This window comes from Echiichthys vipera (assembly GCF_963691815.1).
Source record: "Echiichthys vipera genome assembly, chromosome: 18".
Lineage (NCBI taxonomy): Eukaryota > Metazoa > Chordata > Actinopteri > Perciformes > Trachinidae > Echiichthys > Echiichthys vipera.
In genome coordinates this window covers 483,278-503,277 of record NC_139843.1, presented here as the reverse complement: position 1 = coordinate 503,277, position 20,000 = coordinate 483,278, and the positions used below count along the sequence as shown (strand labels likewise).

At 51.7% G+C, this 20,000-nt stretch overlaps 2 protein-coding genes, 1 long non-coding RNA gene and 1 pseudogene across 4 annotated transcripts in view; 3 read left to right on the top strand and 1 right to left on the bottom strand.

Moving 5' to 3' along the window:
* The window catches only part of LOC310961057 (phosphatidylinositol 3,4,5-trisphosphate 3-phosphatase and dual-specificity protein phosphatase PTEN-like), a 6,726-nt pseudogene extending 6,482 nt beyond the window's left edge, over window positions 1-244 (top strand). The window contains exon 9 of the transcript XR_014593857.1: window positions 1-244. This exon is cut by the window's left edge and continues 384 nt beyond it. The product of XR_014593857.1 is annotated as a phosphatidylinositol 3,4,5-trisphosphate 3-phosphatase and dual-specificity protein phosphatase PTEN-like (transcript).
* A 484-nt stretch (window positions 245-728) lies between these two features.
* Window positions 729-3,292, top strand: LOC310961100. The gene is made up of 2 exons (XR_014593621.1): window positions 729-1,630; window positions 1,705-3,292. It is a non-coding gene; the product is annotated as an uncharacterized lncRNA (long non-coding RNA).
* Window positions 3,293-4,273: 981 nt separating this feature from the next.
* On the bottom strand, window positions 4,274-15,214 carry rnls (renalase, FAD-dependent amine oxidase). The gene is made up of 7 exons (XM_083932834.1): window positions 14,993-15,214; window positions 13,336-13,441; window positions 11,852-11,994; window positions 10,900-11,058; window positions 5,156-5,329; window positions 4,876-5,057; window positions 4,274-4,798 (listed from the first exon to the last, which is right to left on the bottom strand). The coding sequence occupies exons 1-7, from the start codon at window positions 15,108-15,110 to the stop codon at window positions 4,646-4,648; spliced, it is 1,035 nt and encodes a 344-aa protein (XP_083788960.1). The 5' UTR covers window positions 15,111-15,214; the 3' UTR covers window positions 4,274-4,645.
* Window positions 15,215-16,871: 1,657 nt separating this feature from the next.
* lipf (lipase, gastric) overlaps window positions 16,872-20,000 on the top strand; it is a 6,687-nt gene continuing 3,558 nt past the window's right edge. The window contains exons 1-4 of the mRNA XM_083932417.1: window positions 16,872-16,909; window positions 18,650-18,772; window positions 19,019-19,130; window positions 19,419-19,617. Coding sequence (XP_083788543.1) covers window positions 18,650-18,772; window positions 19,019-19,130; window positions 19,419-19,617 — 434 coding nt within the window. The 5' untranslated portion in view covers window positions 16,872-16,909. The remainder of the gene's footprint in view (window positions 16,910-18,649; window positions 18,773-19,018; window positions 19,131-19,418; window positions 19,618-20,000) is intronic.

Genomic DNA, 20,000 nt, shown 5'->3' with positions numbered 1-20,000 from the left:
GCACACACACGCACACACACACACACACACACACACACACACACACACACAGAGACACACACACACACAGAGACACACACACACACACACACACGCACACACACACACACAGAGACACACACACACACGCACAGAGACACACACACACACACACACACACAGACACACACACACACACACACACACACACACACACACACACAGACACACACACACACACACACACACACGCATAGAGACACACGCACACACACACGCACGCACACACACACACAGAGACACACACACACACACACACACACACACACACACACACATAGAGAGACACGCTCACACACACACACGCACATAGACACACACAGCGACACACACACACACATGCTCACACAAACACACATTCATGAACCCCAGACTGAGACTGCCCCCCGTCTCCTGCTCAATCAGCTGGACAATCACATGACGCGGCGGTCTGAGGCGTGTGGGCGGGGCCATGTGTGGGGGCGGGACCAGGTGTGTGGGCGGGGCCGGTGCGGGACAGGGGCAGCCGTGTGGGCGGGGCCAACGCGGTGGGCGGGGCCATGTTGGGACGGGGCCAGGTATATGGGCGGGGTCAGTAGTGTGGGGGCGGGGTCAGGGCCCGTCACGTGGGCGGGATCAGCAGTGTGTGGGCGGGGTCACGTGTGGGGGCGGGATCATGTGTGGGGGCGGGGTCCGTCATGTGGGCGGGGCCGGCTGACGGACAGATCTGAAACTAAAGGAGTGAAAGTTGAATCTGAACGCGGTGACAGAGGAGCGGAGGGTCCCGTCTCCCCCGTCAGCGCCGCGCCTCTTCTCTCTGTGCGCTCTCGTCCTCGGGACCAGGTCGGGAATCGGACCGCCGGCTCCTTGTTTCAGAGTCATTCTGCAGAGACGCCAGATTAAAGACGATGTGACGTCAAATAATAAACTCTCTGTTACAGAAACAAACTTCATTCAAAGATCAGTTTCATAAACGTGTTCTGGTCCCGGAGGATCAGAACTTTGGTCCCAGAGTTTGGTCCGGTCACAGATGGACCCGGCTGGACCTGTTTGGACCCAGCTGGAGCTGTTTGGACCCAGCTGGAGCTGTTTGGACCCGGCTGGACCAGTTTGGACCCGGCTGGAGCTGTTTGGACCCGGCTGGAGCTGTTTGGACCCGGCTGGACCAGTTTGGACCCGGCTGGACCGGTCCCTCCGCTGGTCTTCACCAGAGTCGGTCCAGTCGTGGACTTTGAGACGAAGCAGCTCGAAGAAGAAGCGACGAAGAGGAAGAGAAACGATCATCGAGTGTCGGCGAGTTCTGAACGGGGTCGTGGTCCAGAACCACGAGGTTCAAGCGTCTCGTTCCTGAGGAGGAAGTTCTGAAACGGTTCCTCTGTCCACAGAATCTGAACCCTTTTCTCACTTTGTTTTAGTCCTGGTGTCTGGTTCCGTCCCAACAGTCGGTGCTTCTCCCCCTCAGCGGCTCCGCGTCGGCCCCTCCACCAGAGCCGGATCAACAGGACGCTCGGGTCCAGGGTTCAGGTCCAGGGTTCAGGTCTGGGTTCAGGTCTGGGTTCAGGTCAGGGTTCAGGTCCAGGGTTCAGGTCCAGGGTTCAGGTCCAGGGTTCAGGTCAGGGTTCAGGTCTGGGTTCAGGTCCTGGGTCGGGTCCGGGTTCAGATCCAGGGTTCAGGTCCAGGGTTCAGGTCTGGGTCCGGGTCCGGGTCATCCCTCCCTGACGCCTCTGCGGAGCCTGAACTCAGAGTCTGATGAGTGAATGACTGAGTCCGTCCCGATCCGTGACACCGAGCAGCGCCGTGGTCCGTGCGGCGTTCTGTCCACGGGTCCGTGTGTGTCCTGAGTCCTGTCAGGTGCCGTCACGCCTGGCCTCACGTCCCGGCACCGACCCGTTTAGACAGGACCGGTGCAGAAGCTCGTGGTGTTGAGCGCTGCTGGTTCTGGGGCCCGGCCGGTGCTGACGGCGTCGCCGCCTGTTTCAGGTGCTCGCTCTTCTTCTTCTTCTGACCGTTTCTCAGTCGTTTGCAGACGACGCGTCCTGGTTCAGCCGGTTCGGACTCATCCGGACATGTGAACAGAACCGGTGGCGTTCAGGTTTCTGCACAGAACCAGAGAGAAAACACGGGTTTGGCGTCGGTCAAAGTCAAAGCCCATTGAACTGGGTTTTCCCGCCAAAATGAAGCTCCGCCTCCGTCTGATCCGAACCCTTTAGTTTGTTGGTTCCGTTGCAGAACCACAGGAACACGCCCCCTGATGGCGTTCCTTCTGCTTTTTGCCTTAAGGTGCGGCCTCACGTGCCGTCGGCGCCGGGCCCCGGAAGCCTTCGCCTTGAACTGCTCGTTTTGGCGTTTACCTGAACACCGCACTTTTCTGCTCCTCCAGTTTTCATTTGTTGAACCGTGACCGTAACGAGCGCACGCCGCGTTTATGACGTCACGTGTGGTTCAACATTTCTAAAGCCCCGCCCCCTTAGTTACCGTTGCTAACCTGCAGATTTTTACAGAACTCCGTTTTTTAACGACTGGACCTTGATTTCATTTCAACAGCAGCTCAACGGTGTCGTTGTAGCTAGCTAAGAAGCTAACTTTTAAGCTACAGACTGAAGCTAAAGCTAACAGGTCGTGACATCTGGCTAACACACTGAAGCTAAAGCTAACAGGTCATGTTATCCTGCTAACAGACTGAAGCTAAAGCTAACAGGTCATGTTATCCTGCTAACAGACTGAAGCTAAAGCTAACAGGTAGTTATCCTGCTAACAGACTGAAGCTAAAGCTAACAGGTCGTGTTATCCTGCTAACAGACTGAAGCTAAAGCTAGCAGGTTGTGACATCCTGCTAACAGACTGAAACTAAAGCTAACAGGTAGTTATCATGCTAACAGACTGAAGCTAAAGCGAACCGGTTGTGACATCCTGCTAACAGACTGAAGCTAAAGCTAACAGGAAGTTATCATGCTAACAGACTGAAGCTAAAGCAAACAGGTTGTGACATCATGCTAACATATATGAGATATTATTGGACAGTCACAGTTTGGGGGCGGGGCTTATAAACCCGATCTTCAGCGTCGCTTCCTCAGAACCTTCTGGAGCCGAACGTTGTCTCCGGGGTCACGATGTTTCTGTTCACGATGATAATTGTCTTGTTTTTATTGTCAACAAACAAACAGAGCAGTTTCCATGGCTACCGGCCTGTATCACCGTGGAAACGTCCTTTTCTTCTTCTTCCTGTTTTATAATGAAAACACTGTAACGGTGAATAAACTATTTATAAACATCAGCTTTTGTCTGGATCATTATTTTAACAACTACACCTCCCATGATGCTGCAGGGCTGCTCATTTATAAAGCTAACAGAAGCTAACGCTAACAGGTCGTGTTATCCTGCTAACAGATTGTGTTATCCTGCTAACAGATTGAAGCTAAGCTAACAGGTCGTGTTATCCTGCTAACAGATTGAAGCTAAGCTAACAGGTCGTGTTATCGTGCTAACAGACTGAAGCTAACGGGTCGTGTTATCCTGCTAACAGACTGAAGCTAACAGGTCGTGTTATCCTGCTAACAGACTGAAGCTAACAGGTCGTGTTATCCTGCTAACAGACTGAAGCTAACAGGTCGTGTTATCGTGCTAACAGACTGAAGCTAACGGGTCGTGTTATCCTGCTAACAGACTGAAGCTAACAGGTCGTGTTATCCTGCTAACAGACTGAAGCTAACAGGTCATGTTATCCTGCTAACAGACTGAAGCTAAGCTAACAGGTCGTGTTATCGTGCTAACAGACTGAAGCTAAGCTAACAGTTGTCTTTATTTTCTGAATCAGTAGCTTTATTTTTTGTCATAAACTAAAGTGTGAAAAGCTTTAAAACTAAAGTTTTAGACAAAAACCTGCAGAAACTGTGTGTGAGTGTGTGTGTGTGTGTGAGAGGGAGTGAGAGAGTGTGTGTGTGTGTCTGTGTGTGAGAGGGAGTGAGAGTGTGTGTCTGTCTGTGTGTGAGAGTGTGTGTCTGTGAGTGTGTGTGTGAGATTTACCAGTGACTTGGCAGAAATGATAACCACTTCCCCCACAATGCACTGCAGCGGCACTTTTCCAAACGACTGGAGAACAGGCGAGGAAAAATAGGTCACACACACACACACACACACACATGCAGACACACACACATGCAGACACACACACACACAGACAAAGACACTCACACACACACACAGACACACACACTCACAGATCAAAGTGTAAATCAGAGAAACTTTATTCATCATCAGCGTTTGAACATAAACTTTATTTATTAAATTTATTTATTACGTTTAGAAACAAACAAACTCCGGTGTTTCAGATCCAAGCGCGTCCGTGTCGACTGGTGTCTGTTGTTATTTATCTTCATTCAGACGTGTGTTCAGTCTGACACCCTTTCAGAATAAGACTTCCTGTGTGTTCCCGTTGTTTGAACAGATGTGAGTGTTTGACCTTTGACCTCTCCCTCACTGAGCACAGAGCTGATCCTGAATCTGATCACACGTTCACACGTTGGTTCTGTTTGGTTTGGACCCGGACGTCTTATTTTGAAAGGGTGTGTGGTCACTGTGTCTGGTCGTGTTGGTTGAACAGGAAGTGTGAGACAGGAAAAGGCGTGCGTCACAGCGCGGCCCGCAGCACACTGAGCGCGCTCAGAGCCGACTCCACGCAGCCGTCGAAGTTGGAGTGGACGAAGGCGTCGCCGGCGCAGAGGAGCGGCGGGCGCTCGAGGACGGTCATGTGACCCGGACAGTCCGGCACCGAGGTCAGCACCTGCAGGAGGAGGAGGGGGGGTGAGTGTGACGCAGCGAGGGCACTTCAGGGACCCTGGGATTTGTCGGTGCTCTCACCTGCGAGTACCTCCACTTCTGACACTTGATGCTGATTGGCTGAGGCAGACCAGGAAGCAGCTGCTGCAGCTCCTGTAAGATGATTGGCTGGACCTCCTCTTTGTCCCGCTCCAGGTGCTCCAGGCCGAACGGCACGCTGGTGTGGACCACCAGGGACGGGCCCAGACCAGGGCCGGGGCCGTCTGATCGGACACAGACACAGTGATGTCACAGGGGAGAGACACTCACACACACACACGCTCACACACACACACACACACACAGACACACACACTCTCACCTGCGCTGCGCTTGCGTGCGTCCGCAGACACGTAGCAGATGCAGCGGTTGCCGCTGACGTATCGAGCCGCCCACGAGAAACTGAAGACGACGTCCGGAGGAAAAAAGAGAGCGAGGGCAAAACGGGACGAGTACACGACCGCGTCCAGCTGCTGCCGCTGCTGCACCGACAGCACTGAGGGGGGTGAGGGGGGGGGGGGACAGGTGAGGGGGGGGAGACAGGTGAGTCTTTGACAGTGATGTTGCAGTTGTTTGTTTCTTTGTTCTGTGTAAACAAACAAACAAACATTCATTCATCCTTGTTTGTTTCTGTCGCTGTTCTTCATCGTCTTTGTGCTCGTTGACGTCTGTTCGATTAAGAACACACACACACACACACACACACACACACACACACACACACACACACGCACATGCACACGCACACGCACACACACACACACACACACACACACACACACACACGCACACAGACAGTAGGAGGAAATGGGCGCTGTCCCCTCTCAGCCAATCAGACGAGCTGAACATGACATCATCATCTAGAGACGCATGAGGGGGGGGCGTGTGCAGCACACACACACACACTCAGGCGTACACACACACACACACACACACACACACACACACACACACACACACACACACACACACACACACACACACACACACACACACACACACACACACACACACACACACACACACACACACACACACACACACACACACACACACACAGCTGAGCCTCAAAACGAAGTTGTGCTGCCCTTCTGTGGTCAAACGGCTTCACTACACTTTCCTCAGCTCTTCCTGGAGAAGACTGGTGCATCATGGGACATGGAGTCCACCAGGTCCACCAGGACCAGTCAGGACCAGGTCCACAAGGACCAGGTCCACCAGGACCAGTCATCACAGTCAGGTCAGGAAATATATTAATATGTTTATACTTATAATTATATATAAAAATATAAAAGTATAAAGTGAGGAGTCAGTAAATAAAGGTCCTGTAGGACAGGTGGTCTCATGTGGTCTCATGTGGTCTCATGTGGTCTCATGCGGTCTCATGTGGTCTCATGTGGATTCATGTGGTCTCATGTGGTCTCATGTGGTCTCATGCGGTCTCATGTGGTCTCATGTGGTCTCATGCGGTCTCATGTGGTCTCATGTGGTCTCATGCGGTCTCATGCGGTCTCATGCGGTCTCATGCGGTCTCATGCGGTCTCGTGTGGACTCGTGTGGTCTCATGTGGTCTCATGCGGTCTCATGCGGTCTCATGCGGTCTCATGCGGTCTCATGTGGATTCATGTGGTCTCATGCGGTCTCATGCGGTCTCATGCGGTCTCATGTGGTCTCATGCGGTCTCGTGTGGACTCGTGTGGTCTCATGTGGTCTCATGCGGTCTCATGCGGTCTCATGCGGTCTCATGCGGTCTCATGCGGTCTCATGCGGTCTCATGTGGACTCATGTTGTCTCATGTGGTCTCATGTTGTCTCATGTGGTCTCATGTGGTCTCATGTGGTCTCATGCGGTCTCATGCGGTCTCATGTGGTCTCATGTGGACTCATGTTGTCTCATGTGGTCTCATGTTGTCTCATGTGGTCTCATGTGGTCTCATGCGGTCTCATGTGGTCTCATGCGGTCTCATGTGGTCTCATGCGGACTCGTGTGGTCTCATGCGGACTCGTGTGGTCTCATGCGGCCTCATGTGGTCTCATGCGGTCTCATGTGGTCTCATGCGGACTCGTGTGGTCTCGTGTGGACTCGTGTGGTCTCATGTGGTCTCATGCGGTCTCATGCGGTCTCATGTGGATTCATGTGGTCTCATGTGGTCTCATGTGGTCTCATGCGGTCTCATGTGGTCTCATGCGGTCTCATGCGGTCTCATTTGGTCTCATGTGGATTCATGTGGTCTCATGTGGTCTCATGTGGATTCATGTGGTCTCGTGTGGACTCGTGTGGTCTCATGTGGTCTCATGTGGTCTCATGTGGTCTCAGGCGGTCTCATGTGGTCTCATGTGGTCTCATGTGGATTCATGCGGTCTCATGTGGTCTCATGCGGACTCATGCGGTCTCATGTGGACTCGTGTGGTCTCATGTGGTCTCATGTGGTCTCATGCGGTCTCATGCGGTCTCATGTGGTCTCATGCGGACTCATGCGGTCTCATGTGGACTCGTGTGGTCTCATGTGGTCTCATGCGGTCTCATGTGGACTCATGTGGTCTCATGTGGTCTCATGTGGTCTCATGTGGTCTCATGTGGTCTCATGCGGTCTCATGTGGTCTCATGTGGATTCATGTGGTCTCATGTGGTCTCATGTGGTCTCATGCGGTCTCATGTGGTCTCATGTGGTCTCATGCGGTCTCATGTGGTCTCATGTGGTCTCATGCGGTCTCATGCGGTCTCATGCGGTCTCATGCGGTCTCATGCGGTCTCGTGTGGACTCGTGTGGTCTCATGTGGTCTCATGCGGTCTCATGCGGTCTCATGCGGTCTCATGTGGATTCATGTGGTCTCATGCGGTCTCATGCGGTCTCATGTGGTCTCATGTGGTCTCATGCGGTCTCGTGTGGACTCGTGTGGTCTCATGTGGTCTCATGCGGTCTCATGCGGTCTCATGCGGTCTCATGCGGTCTCATGTGGTCTCATGCGGTCTCATGTGGACTCATGTTGTCTCATGTGGTCTCATGTTGTCTCATGTGGTCTCATGTGGTCTCATGTGGTCTCATGCGGTCTCATGCGGTCTCATGTGGTCTCATGTGGACTCATGTTGTCTCATGTGGTCTCATGTTGTCTCATGTGGTCTCATGTGGTCTCATGCGGTCTCATGTGGTCTCATGCGGTCTCATGTGGTCTCATGCGGACTCGTGTGGTCTCATGCGGACTCGTGTGGTCTCATGCGGCCTCATGTGGTCTCATGCGGTCTCATGTGGTCTCATGCTGACTCGTGTGGTCTCGTGTGGACTCGTGTGGTCTCATGTGGTCTCATGCGGTCTCATGCGGTCTCATGTGGATTCATGTGGTCTCATGTGGTCTCATGTGGTCTCATGCGGTCTCATGTGGTCTCATGCGGTCTCATGCGGTCTCATTTGGTCTCATGTGGATTCATGTGGTCTCATGTGGTCTCATGTGGATTCATGTGGTCTCGTGTGGACTCGTGTGGTCTCATGTGGTCTCATGTGGTCTCATGTGGTCTCAGGCGGTCTCATGTGGTCTCATGTGGTCTCATGTGGATTCATGCGGTCTCATGTGGTCTCATGCGGACTCATGCGGTCTCATGTGGACTCGTGTGGTCTCATGTGGTCTCATGTGGTCTCATGCGGTCTCATGCGGTCTCATGTGGTCTCATGCGGACTCATGCGGTCTCATGTGGACTCGTGTGGTCTCATGTGGTCTCATGCGGTCTCATGTGGATTCATGTGGTCTCATGTGGTCTCATGCGGTCTCATGTGGATTCATGTGGTCTCATGTGGTCTCATGCGGTCTCATGCGGTCTCATGTGGATTCATGTGGTCTCATGTGGTCTCATGTGGATTCATGTGGTCTCATGTTGTCTCATGTTGTCTCATGTGGTCTCATGTGGTCTCATGCGGTCTCATGTGGATTCAGGTGGTCTCATGTGGTCTCATGTTGTCTCATGTGGTCTCATGCGGTCTCATGTGGTCTCATGTGGTCTCATGTGGTCTCATGCGGTCTCATGTGGTCTCATGCGGTCTCATGTGGATTCATGTGGTCTCATGTGGTCTCATGCGGTCTCATGTGGATTCATGCGGTCTCATGTGGTCTCATGTGGTCTCATGTGGTCTCATGCGGTCTCATGTGGATTCAGGTGGTCTCATGTGGTCTCATGTGGTCTCATGCGGTCTCATGTGGTCTCATGCGGTCTCATGCGGTCTCATGTGGTCTCATGCGGTTTCATGTGGTCTCATGTGGTCTCATGTGGTCTCATGTGGTCTCATGCGGTCTCATGTGGTCTCATGTGGTCTCATGCGGTCTCATGCGGTCTCATGCGGTCTCATGTGGTCTCATGTGGTCTCATGTTGTCTCATGTGGTCTCATGTGGTCTCATGTGGATTCATGTGGTCTCATGTGGTCTCATGCGGTCTCATGTGGATTCATGCGGTCTCATGTGGTCTCATGCGGTCTCATGTGGTCTCATGTGGTCTCATGCGGTCTCATGTGGTCTCATGTGGTCTCATGCGGTCTCATGTGGTCTCATGTGGTCTCATGCGGTCTCATGCGGTCTCATGCGGTCTTGTGCGGTCTCATGTGGTCTCATGTTGTCTCATGTGGTCTCATGTGGATTCAGGTGGTCTCATGTGGTCTCATGTGGTCTCATGTGGTCTCATGCGGTCTCATGCGGTCTCATGCGGTCTCATGCGGTCTCATGCGGTCTCATGCGGTCTCATGTGGTCTCATGCGGTCTCATGTGGTCTCATGTGGTCTCATGTGGTCTCATGCGGTCTCATGTGGTCTCATGCGGTCTCATGTGGATTCATGTGGTCTCATGTGGTCTCATGCGGTCTCATGTGGATTCATGCGGTCTCATGTGGTCTCATGCGGTCTCATGTTGTCTCATGTGGTCTCATGTGGTCTCATGCGGTCTCATGTGGTCTCATGTGGTCTCATGCGGTCTCATGTGGTCTCATGTGGTCTCATGCGGTCTCATGCGGTCTCATGCGGTCTCATGTGGTCTCATGTGGTCTCATGTGGATTCAGGTGGTCTCATGTGGTCTCATGTTGTCTCATGTGGTCTCATGCGGTCTCATGTGGTCTCATGCGGTCTCATGTGGTCTCATGTGGTCTCATGCAGTCTCATGTGGTCTCATGTGGTCTCATGCGGTCTCATGTGGTCTCATGTGGTCTCATGTGGTCTCATGCGGTCTCATGTGGTCTCATGTGGTCTCATGTGGTCTCATGCGGTCTCATGTGGTCTCATGTGGATTCATGCGGTCTCATGTGGACTCATGTGGTCTCATGTGGTCTCATGTGGACTCATGTGGTCTCATGTGGTCTCATGTGGTCTCATGCGGTCTCATGTGGATTCATGTGGTCTCATGTGGTCTCATGTGGTCTCATGCGGTCTCATGTGGTCTCATGCGGTCTCATGTGGTCTCATGTGGTCTCATGTGGTCTCATGCGGTCTCATGCGGTCTCATGTGGTCTCATGTGGTCTCATGTGGTCTCATGCGGTCTCATGTGGTCTCATGTGGTCTCATGTGGTCTCATGCGGTCTCATGTGGTCTCATGTGGATTCATGCGGTCTCATGTGGACTCATGTGGTCTCATGTGGACTCATGTGGTCTCATGCGGTCTCATGTGGATTCATGTGGTCTCATGTGGTCTCATGTGGTCTCATGCGGTCTCATGTGGTCTCATGCGGTCTCATGTGGTCTCATGCGGTCTCATGTGGTCTCATGTGGACTCATGTGGTCTCATGTGGTCTCATGTGGATTCATGCGGTCTCATGTGGTCTCATGTGGTCTCATGTGGTCTCATGTGGTCTCATGTGGATTCATGTGGTCTCATGTGGTCTCATGTGGTCTCATGTGGTCTCATGTGGATTCATGTGGTCTCATGTGGTCTCATGTTGTCTCATGTGGTCTCATGTGGTCTCATGTTGTCTCATGTGGTCTCATGTGGTCTCATGTGGTCTCATGCGGTCTCATGCGGTCTCATGCGGTCTCATGTGGTCTCATGTGGTCTCATGCGGTCTCATGTGGACTCATGTGGACTCATGTGGACTCACGTTGACCCAGGTCTCCCTGCAGCTGCAGGATCTGAGGGACCGGCATCGTCAGGACGACGGCGTCGAACAGCTCGCTGTCCCCCCCCGTCCTCTGGACCTCCCATGATGCACCGCGGCGGAACAGGCCGGTCACATGACGCCCGCAGAACAGGTCCGCTCCTGACAGACGGACAGACAGATGCTCAGGACCTGGACCTTAAACCTGGACCTGGACCCTTAAACCTGAACATGGACCCTTAACCCTGAACATGGACCTGAACCCTGAACATGGACCTGAACCTGGACCTGAACCCTGAACATGGACCTGAACCTGGACCTGAACCCTGAACATGGACCTGAACCTGAACCCTGAACATGGACCTGAACCTGAACCTGGACCTGGACCCTTAACCATGAACACTGGAACTGAACCTGGACTCTTAAACCTGAACCTGGACCTGAACCCTAGACCCTTGAACTTAAACCTGAACCCTTAAACCTGGACCCTGAACCTGGACCTGGACCCTGAACCTGGACCTGGACCCTGAACCTGGACCTGAACCCTTAAACCTGGACCTGGACCTGAACCCTTAAACCTGGACCTGGACCCTTAAACCTGGACCCTGAACCCTTAAACCTGGACCTGAACCCTTAAACCTGGACCTGGACCCTTAAACCTGGACCCTGAACCCCCGAGTATTTCAAACTAAAAGTCATAAAACATCACGTGACTGTGTGGGATTGAGACGGACAGACAGGAAGTACCTGACTCAGACAGGAAGTGCTTGTGGGATTGAGACGGACAGACAGGAAGTACCTGACTCAGACAGGAAGTGTGTGTGGGATTGAGACGGACAGACAGGAAGTACCTGACTCAGACAGGAAGTGTGTGTGGGATTGAGACAGACAGACAGGAAGTACCTGACTCAGACAGGAAGTGTGAGTGGGAATGAGACGGACAGACAGGAAGTACCTGACTCAGACAGGAAGTGCTTGACCACACTGCACATGCCCAGTGGCGTCACGTAGTCCTTGTTTCCTTCTTTGTTCTTCAGTCCTTCAACCGGAGCCTCGAGGGGCCGGAGCACGCCGGCGCTCAGCAGCTCTGCGTACAGACTGACAGGGACACCTTCACAATAAAAGCCTGAGTACAGACTGACAGGGACACCTTCACAATAAAAGCCCCAGGACAGACTGACAGGGACACCTTCACAATAAAAGCCTGCGTACAGACTGACAGGGACACTTTCACAATAAAAGCCCCAGGACAGACTGACAGGGACACCTTCACAATAAAAGCCTGAGTACAGACTGACAGGGACACCTTCACAATAAAAGCCCCGGTACAGACTGACAGGGACACCTTCACAATAAAAGCCTGAGTACAGACTGACAGGGACACCTTCACAATAAAAGCCTGAGTAGAGACTGACAGGGACACCTTCACAATAAAAGCCTGAGTAGAGACTGACAGGGACACCTTCACAATAAAAGCCTGAGTAGAGACTGACAGGGACACCTTCACAATAAAAGCCTGAGTAGAGACTGACAGGGACACCTTCACAATAAAAGCCCCAGGACAGACTGACAGGGACACCTTCACAATAAAAGCCCCAGGACAGACTGACAGGGACACCTTCACAATAAAAGCCTGAGTACAGACTGACAGGGACACCTTCACAATAAAAGCCTCCACAAACCAACACAAAATGTCCAAAATACATTTATAATATAAACGTGTGTGTACCTGTGGTGTGTGTGTGTGTGTGTGTGTGTGTGTGTCTGTGTGTCTGTGTGTGTGTGTACCTGTGGTGTGTATGTGTGTGTGTGTGTGTGTGTGTGTACCTGTGGTGTGTATGTGTGTGTGTGTACACCTGTGACGTGTGTGTGTGTGTGTGTGTGTGTGTGTGTGTACCTGTGGTGTGTGTGTGTGTGTGTGTACCTGTGGTGTGTGTGTGTGTGTGTACCTGTGGTGTGTGTGTGTGTGTGTGTGTGTGTGTGTGTGTGTGTGTGTGTGTACCTGTGGTGTGTGTGTGTGTGTACCTGTGGTGTGTGTGTGTGTGTGTGTGTACCTGTGGTGTGTGTGTGTGTGTGTGTGTGTGTGTGTCTGTGTGTGTGTGTGTGTACCTGTGGTGTGTATGTGTGTGTGTGTGTGTGTACCTGTGGTGTGTGTGTGTGTGTACCCGTGGTGTGTGTGTGTGTACACCTGTGACGTGTGTGTGTGTGTGTACCTGTGGTGTGTGTGTGTGTGTGTGTGTGTGTGTGTGTGTGTGTGTGTGTGTGTGTACCTGTGGTGTGTGTGTGTGTGTGTGTGTACCTGTGGTGTGTGTGTGTGTGTGTGTGTGTGTGTGTGTACCTGTGGTGTGTGTGTGTGTGTGTGTGTGTGTGTGTGTGTGTGTGTGTGTGTGTGTGTGTGTGTGTGTGTGTGTGTGTGTGTGTGTGTGTGTGTGTGTGTACCTGTGGTGGGTCTGGAAGTATGCAGGTGTTGTAGTGATGTACTGAGCTCCAAGATCAGCTGAGTGAGAAGACGGGTCAGGAGGACGACTGGTGGACATCCTGCCCCCTGAGAGACAGACAGGTGAGAGACAGACAGGTGAGAGACAGACAGGTGAGAGACAGACAGGGGAGGGACAGACAGGTGAGAGAGAGAGACAGGTGAGAGAGAGAGACAGGTGAGAGACAGACAGGTGAGAGACAGACAGGGGAGAGACAGACAGGTGAGAGACAGACAGGGGAGAGAAAGACAGGTGAGAGACAGACAGGTGAGACACAGACAGGTGAGAGACAGACAGGTGAGAGACAGACAGGTGAGAGACAGACAGGTGAGAGACAGACAGGTGAGAGAGAGACAGACAGGTGAGAGACAGACACGTGACAGACAGACACGTGACAGACAGACAGACAGGTGAGAGACAGACAGGTGAGAGACAGACAGGTGAGAGAGAGACAGGTGAGAGAGAGACAGGTGAGAGAGAGACAGGTGAGAGACAGACAGACAGGTGAGAGACAGACAGGTGAGAGACAGACAGGTGAGAGAGAGACAGGTGAGAGAGAGACAGGTGAGAGACAGACAGGTGAGAGACAGACAGGTGAGAGAGAGACAGACAGGTGAGAGACAGACAGACAAGTGAGAGACAGACAGACAGGTGACAGACAGGTGAGAGACAGACAGGTGAGAGACAGACAGACAGGTGAGAGACAGACAGACAGGTGAGAGACAGACAGGTGAGAGACAGACAGGTGAGACACAGACAGGTGAGACACAGACAGGTGAGAGACAGACAGGTGAGAGACAGACAGGTGAGAGACAGACAGGTGAGAGAGAGACAGGTGAGGGACAGACAGGTGAGAGACAGACAGGTGAGAGAGAGACAGGTGAGAGAGAGACAGGTGAGAGACAGACAGGTGAGAGAGAGACAGGTGAGAGACAGACAGACAGGTGAGAGACAGACAGGTGAGAGAGAGACAGGTGAGAGAGAGACAGGTGAGAGACAGACAGACAGGTGAGAGAGAGACAGGTGAGAGTCAGACAGACAGGTGAGAGACGGACAGGTTCATTCTAAGTCTCTCTGTTTAAAGTTCATTTCTGTTGTAAAACATTAACAACTGTTAGAGAAGAGATTGTGTGTGTGTGTGTGTGTGTGTGTGTGTGTGTGTGTGTGTGTGTGTGTGTGTGTGTGTCTGTGTACCTGTGTGTGTGTGTGTGTGTGTGTGTGTGTGTGTGTGTCTGTGTACCTGTGTGTGTGTGTGTGTGTGTGTGTGTGTGTGTGTGTGTGTGTGAGGACAGAGTTCTGGTTCTGACTCGGTCTTTAAAGGTCTTTGAGCCCAGCTCTGCCGGACCCTGTCGGCCCAGGGCCCGTTGTGGTTTCCCGGTACTTTAGCGCGGCTGTGCCCGGGACCCTGCGCTGTGACATCAGGCTCCCGGGCTGAGGAAGAACCGGGTCTACCGCTTAATTTAACGTGTTTAAGGATCATTCATGAGCCGAACTGCAGAGGAGGGTCTGCTGCACCGGGACCCGTGTTCCCTGGTGCCCTGAGGTGAGGCTGTGTGAGACCGGGGGCCTGAGACCGTAAACCGGCAGGTTCCCGGTCGGGGTTCTGAGCGCGCACTGACCTGAGCCTCGCGCTTTGTCCCACACTTGGATCTGCACTTTGTTCTGGAACTCTCTGCGCAGAAGACATGCGCACACGCTTCCGGTCAGGCCCGCGCCGACGATCAGGACCCGGGACATGTTCGTTAGCACGGAACCGCAACCGGGCCAACTCCACAGAGACCGTCTGACCCGGGTTTACCCGCTCCAGTCCGGCACGACTCCGGAGTCAAACACGCCCCCTGCGTTACACAAGAGCCGGAACAAGATGGCCGACAAGAACTATCCCGGTAACGACAAAAACTATCCCGGTAACGACAAAAACTATCCCGGTAACAACAAAAACTATCCCGGTAACAACAAAAACTATCCCGGTAACAACAAAAACTATCCCGGTAACAACAAAAACTATCCCGGTAACAACAAAAACTATCCCGGTAACAACAGAAACTATCCCGGTAACAACAGAAACTATCCCGGTAACAACAAAAACTATCCCGGTAACAACAGAAACTATCCCGGTAACAACAGAAACTATCCCGGTAACAACAGAAACTATCCCGGTAACAACAGAAACTATCCCGGTAACAACAAAAACTATCCCGGTAACAACAGAAACTATCCCGGTAACAACAAAAACTATCCCGGTAACAACAAAAACTATCCCGGTAACAACAGAAACTATCCCGGTAACAACAAAAACTATCCCGGTAACAACAAAAACTATCCCGGTAACAACAAAAACTATCCCGGTAACAACAGAAACTATCCCGGTAACAACAGAAACTATCCCGGTAACAACAGAAACTATCCCGGTAACAACAAAAACTATCCCGGTAACAACAGAAACTATCCCGGTAACAACAGAAACTATCCCGGTAACAACAACAACTATCCCGGTAACAACAACTATCCCGGTAACAACAACAACTATCCCGGTAACAACAGAAACTATCCCGGTAACAACAGAAACTATCCCGGTAACAACAGAAACTATCCCGGTAACAACAAAAACTATCCCGGTAACAACAGAAACTATCCCGGTAACAACAGAAACTATCCCGGAAACAACAGAAACTATCCCGGTAACAACAACAACTATCCCGGTAACAACAAAAACTATCCCGGTAACAACAGAAACTATCCCGGTAACAACAGAAACTATCCCGGTAACAACAACAACTATCCCGGTAACAACAGAAACTATCCCGGTAACAACAGAAACTATCCCGGTAACAACAGAAACTATCCCGGTAACAACAAAAACTATCCCGGTAACAACAGAAACTATCCCGGCAACAGAAACTATCCCGGTAACAACAACAACTATCCCGGTAACAACAGAAACTATCCCGGTAACAGAAACTCAAACTTAACTTCACGTGTTTTAACGTTTTTCTCATATTTGTAAAAACAACATTTAAATAAAAGTGTAAATGTTTTTCACAGAAACATCAAAGTAAATTAAAATCATATTAAATTATGTTTTTATATTTTATATGTTTTTTATTGAACAGTTTAAATTCACAAAAATACAGAATTTACCTTAAACAGCAGATCAGTGACGTAATAAATGAATAAATCTCAGATGGAGTGAAAGCAGACATTAAATAAATATTAAGTAAAATAAAAACATTTAAATCTATATTTTATATTGAGCTTTGATGACTTTTGAACGTGCTTTTATTCTGAAGGTGAGTAAATAAAGTGTTTGTTGTTTGTGTTTGTTGTTTGTTGATTGTGTGTTGAGCGGATCAGCTGACTGTGTTTGTTTAGTTTTGATTGGATCAGCGGGGAAACAAAGGGTTAACAGCTGACTCCGCCTCTGACCAATCACAGACGGGCCCGCCCTCTGACGTCACGGCCGGGGCTTCCGCCTCAGCTGATCAGAGTTCAGTTTTTCAGCTGCAGGAGGTGAAACTTCACCCGGGATCAGAAAGGTACCGACGCTGCTCTGACCCTGTTATAACTCTATATTAACCCTTTATTAACTCTTTAAGCAGGTACCGAAGGTGCTCCGACCCCGTTATAACTCTATATTATTAACGCTGTGTTATCATCTCTGTTATAACTCTTTATGAACTCTTTATTAACTCTGGTTTAACTCTTTATTAACCAGGCACCAACGCTGCTCTGACTCTGTTATAACTCTGCTTTATTTACTCTGTGTTATTAACCCCGAGTTAAATCTGCTGTAACCCTTAATCAACTCTGTTATAACTCTATATTAACTCTTTATTAACTCTATATTAACCCTTTATTAACTCTATATTAACTCTTTATTAACTCTATATTAACTCTTTATTAACTCTGTATGAACCAGGTACCGAAGCTGCTTTAACCCAGAATTAACTCTGTGTTATTAACTCTGAGTTAACTCTGTTATAAAACTTCAATAACGCTGGTTTAACTCTTTATTTACTCTGTGTTATTAACCCCAAGTTAAATCTGAATTAACCTTAAATAACTCTGTTATAACTCTTTATTAACTCTGTACTGACCAGGCACCAAAGCTGCTCTGACCTCTGACCTGTGACCTGTGACCTGCTCTGACCTGTGACCTGTGACCTGCTCTGACCTGTGACCTGCTCTGACCTGTGACCTGTGACCTGCTCTGACCTGTGACCTCTGACCTGCTCTGACCTCTGACCTGCTCTGACCTGTGACCTGTGACCTGTGACCTGCTCTGACCTGTGACCTGTGACCTGCTCTGACCTGTGACCTGCTCTGACCTGTGACCTGTGACCTGCTCTGACCTGTGACCTGTGACCTGCTCTGACCTGTGACCTGCTCTGACCTGTGACCTGCTCTGACCTCTGACCTCTGACCTGTGACCTGCTCTGACCTGTGACCTGCTCTGACCTCTGACCTGTGACCTGCTCTGACCTGTGACCTGCTCTGACCTCTGACCTGCTCTGACCTGTGACCTGCTCTGACCTCTGACCTGTGACCTGCTCTGACCTGTGACCTGCTCTGACCTGTGACCTGCTCTGACCTGTGACCTGTGACCTGCTCTGACCTCTGACCTGTGACCTGCTCTGACCTGTGACCTGCTCTGACCTGTGACCTGTGACCTGCTCTGACCTCTGACCTGTGACCTGCTCTGACCTCTGACCTGCTCTGACCTGTGACCTGTGACCTGCTCTGACCTGTGACCTGCTCTGACCTCTGACCTGTGACCTGCTCTGACCTGTGACCTGCTCTGACCTGTGACCTGCTCTGACCTCTGACCTGTGACCTGCTCTGACCTGTGACCTGTGACCTGCTCTGACCTGTGACCTGTGACCTGCTCTGACCTCTGACCTGTGACCTGCTCTGACCTGTGACCTGCTCTGACCTCTGACCTGTGACCTGCTCTGACCTCTGACCTGCTCTGACCTGTGACCTGTGACCTGCTCTGACCTGTGACCTGCTCTGACCTCTGACCTGTGACCTGCTCTGACCTGTGACCTGCTCTGACCTGTGACCTGCTCTGACCTGTGACCTGTGCCCTGTGACCTGCTCTGACCTGTGACCTGCTCTGACCTGTGACCTGTGCCCTGTGACCTGCTCTGACCTGTGACCTGCTCTGACCTCTGACCTGCTCTGACCTCTGACCTGTGACCTGCTCTGACCTGTGACCTGCTCTGACCTCTGTGTGTGTGTGTGTGTGTGTGTGTGTGTGTGTGTGTGTGTGTCAGATGATGCTGTGTGTCGTGGCGTGTGTGTTGGTGCTCTCCGGTCTGGTCCACGGGGGCCCGTCCGTCCTCAGACGCTCTGACGTCCCACGGCAGAAGCTGGACCCTGAAGTGCACATGAACATCGTGAGTCATTGAACGCACCGTCAGACACGAGAGACGGGAAGTGAGACTGGAGTCACGAGAGTGTGTGTGTTTGTGTGTGTGTGTGTGTGTCTGTGTCTGTGTGTGTGTGTGTGTGTGTGTGTGTGTGTGTGTGTCTGTGTGTCTGTGTGTGTGTGTGTGTGTGTGTGTCTGTGTCTGTGTCTGTGTGTGTGTGTGTGTGTGTGTGTGTGTGTGTGTGTGTGTGTGTGTGTGTGTGTGTGTGTGTAGACGGAGATCATCAGGTTTTGGGGTTACCCTGCAGAGGAGCACGAGGTTGTGACGGAGGACGGGTACATCCTGACCGTCAACAGGATCCCACAGGGCCACAAACGCACCACAGGTGAGACACACACACACACACACACACACACACACACACACACACGGGTCAGACACACACACACGGGTCAGACACACACACACACGGGTCAGACACACACACACACACACACACACACAGGTCAGACACACACAGACACACAGACACACACACACACACACACACACACACACACACAGACACACACACACAAACACACACAGGTCAGACACACACACACACACACACACACACACACAGAAACAGTGCTCTGACCTGTGTGTGTGTGTGTGTGTGTGTGTGCTGCAGGCCTGAGGCCCCCTGTCCTCCTGCAGCACGGTCTCCTGGCTGCGGGCAGTAACTGGGTCACCAACCCGCCCGGCTCCAGTCTGGGCTTCGTGCTCGCTGACGCCGGCTTCGACGTGTGGATCGGAAACAGCCGAGGGAACACGTGGTCCAGGAGGCACCGCAGCCTCCGCCCGGACCAGGACCAGTTCTGGAGCTTCAGGTACCTGCACCCCCGCACCTGTGTGACACCCCCGCACCTGTGTGACACCCCCGCACCTGTGTGACATCACTACACCTGTGTGACATCACCGCACCTGTGTGACACCACTGCACCTGTGTGACATCACTGCACCTGTGTGACATCACTGCACCTGTGTGACATCACTGCACCTGTGTGACATCACTGCACCTGTCTCACATCACTGCACCTGTGTGACATCACCGCACCTGTGTGACATCACTGCACCTGTGTGACATCACTGCACCTGTCTCACATCACTGCACCTGTGTGACATCACTGCACCTGTGTGACATCACTGTACCTGTCTCACTGCACCTGTGTGACATCACTGCACCTGTGTGACATCACTGCACCTGTGTGAC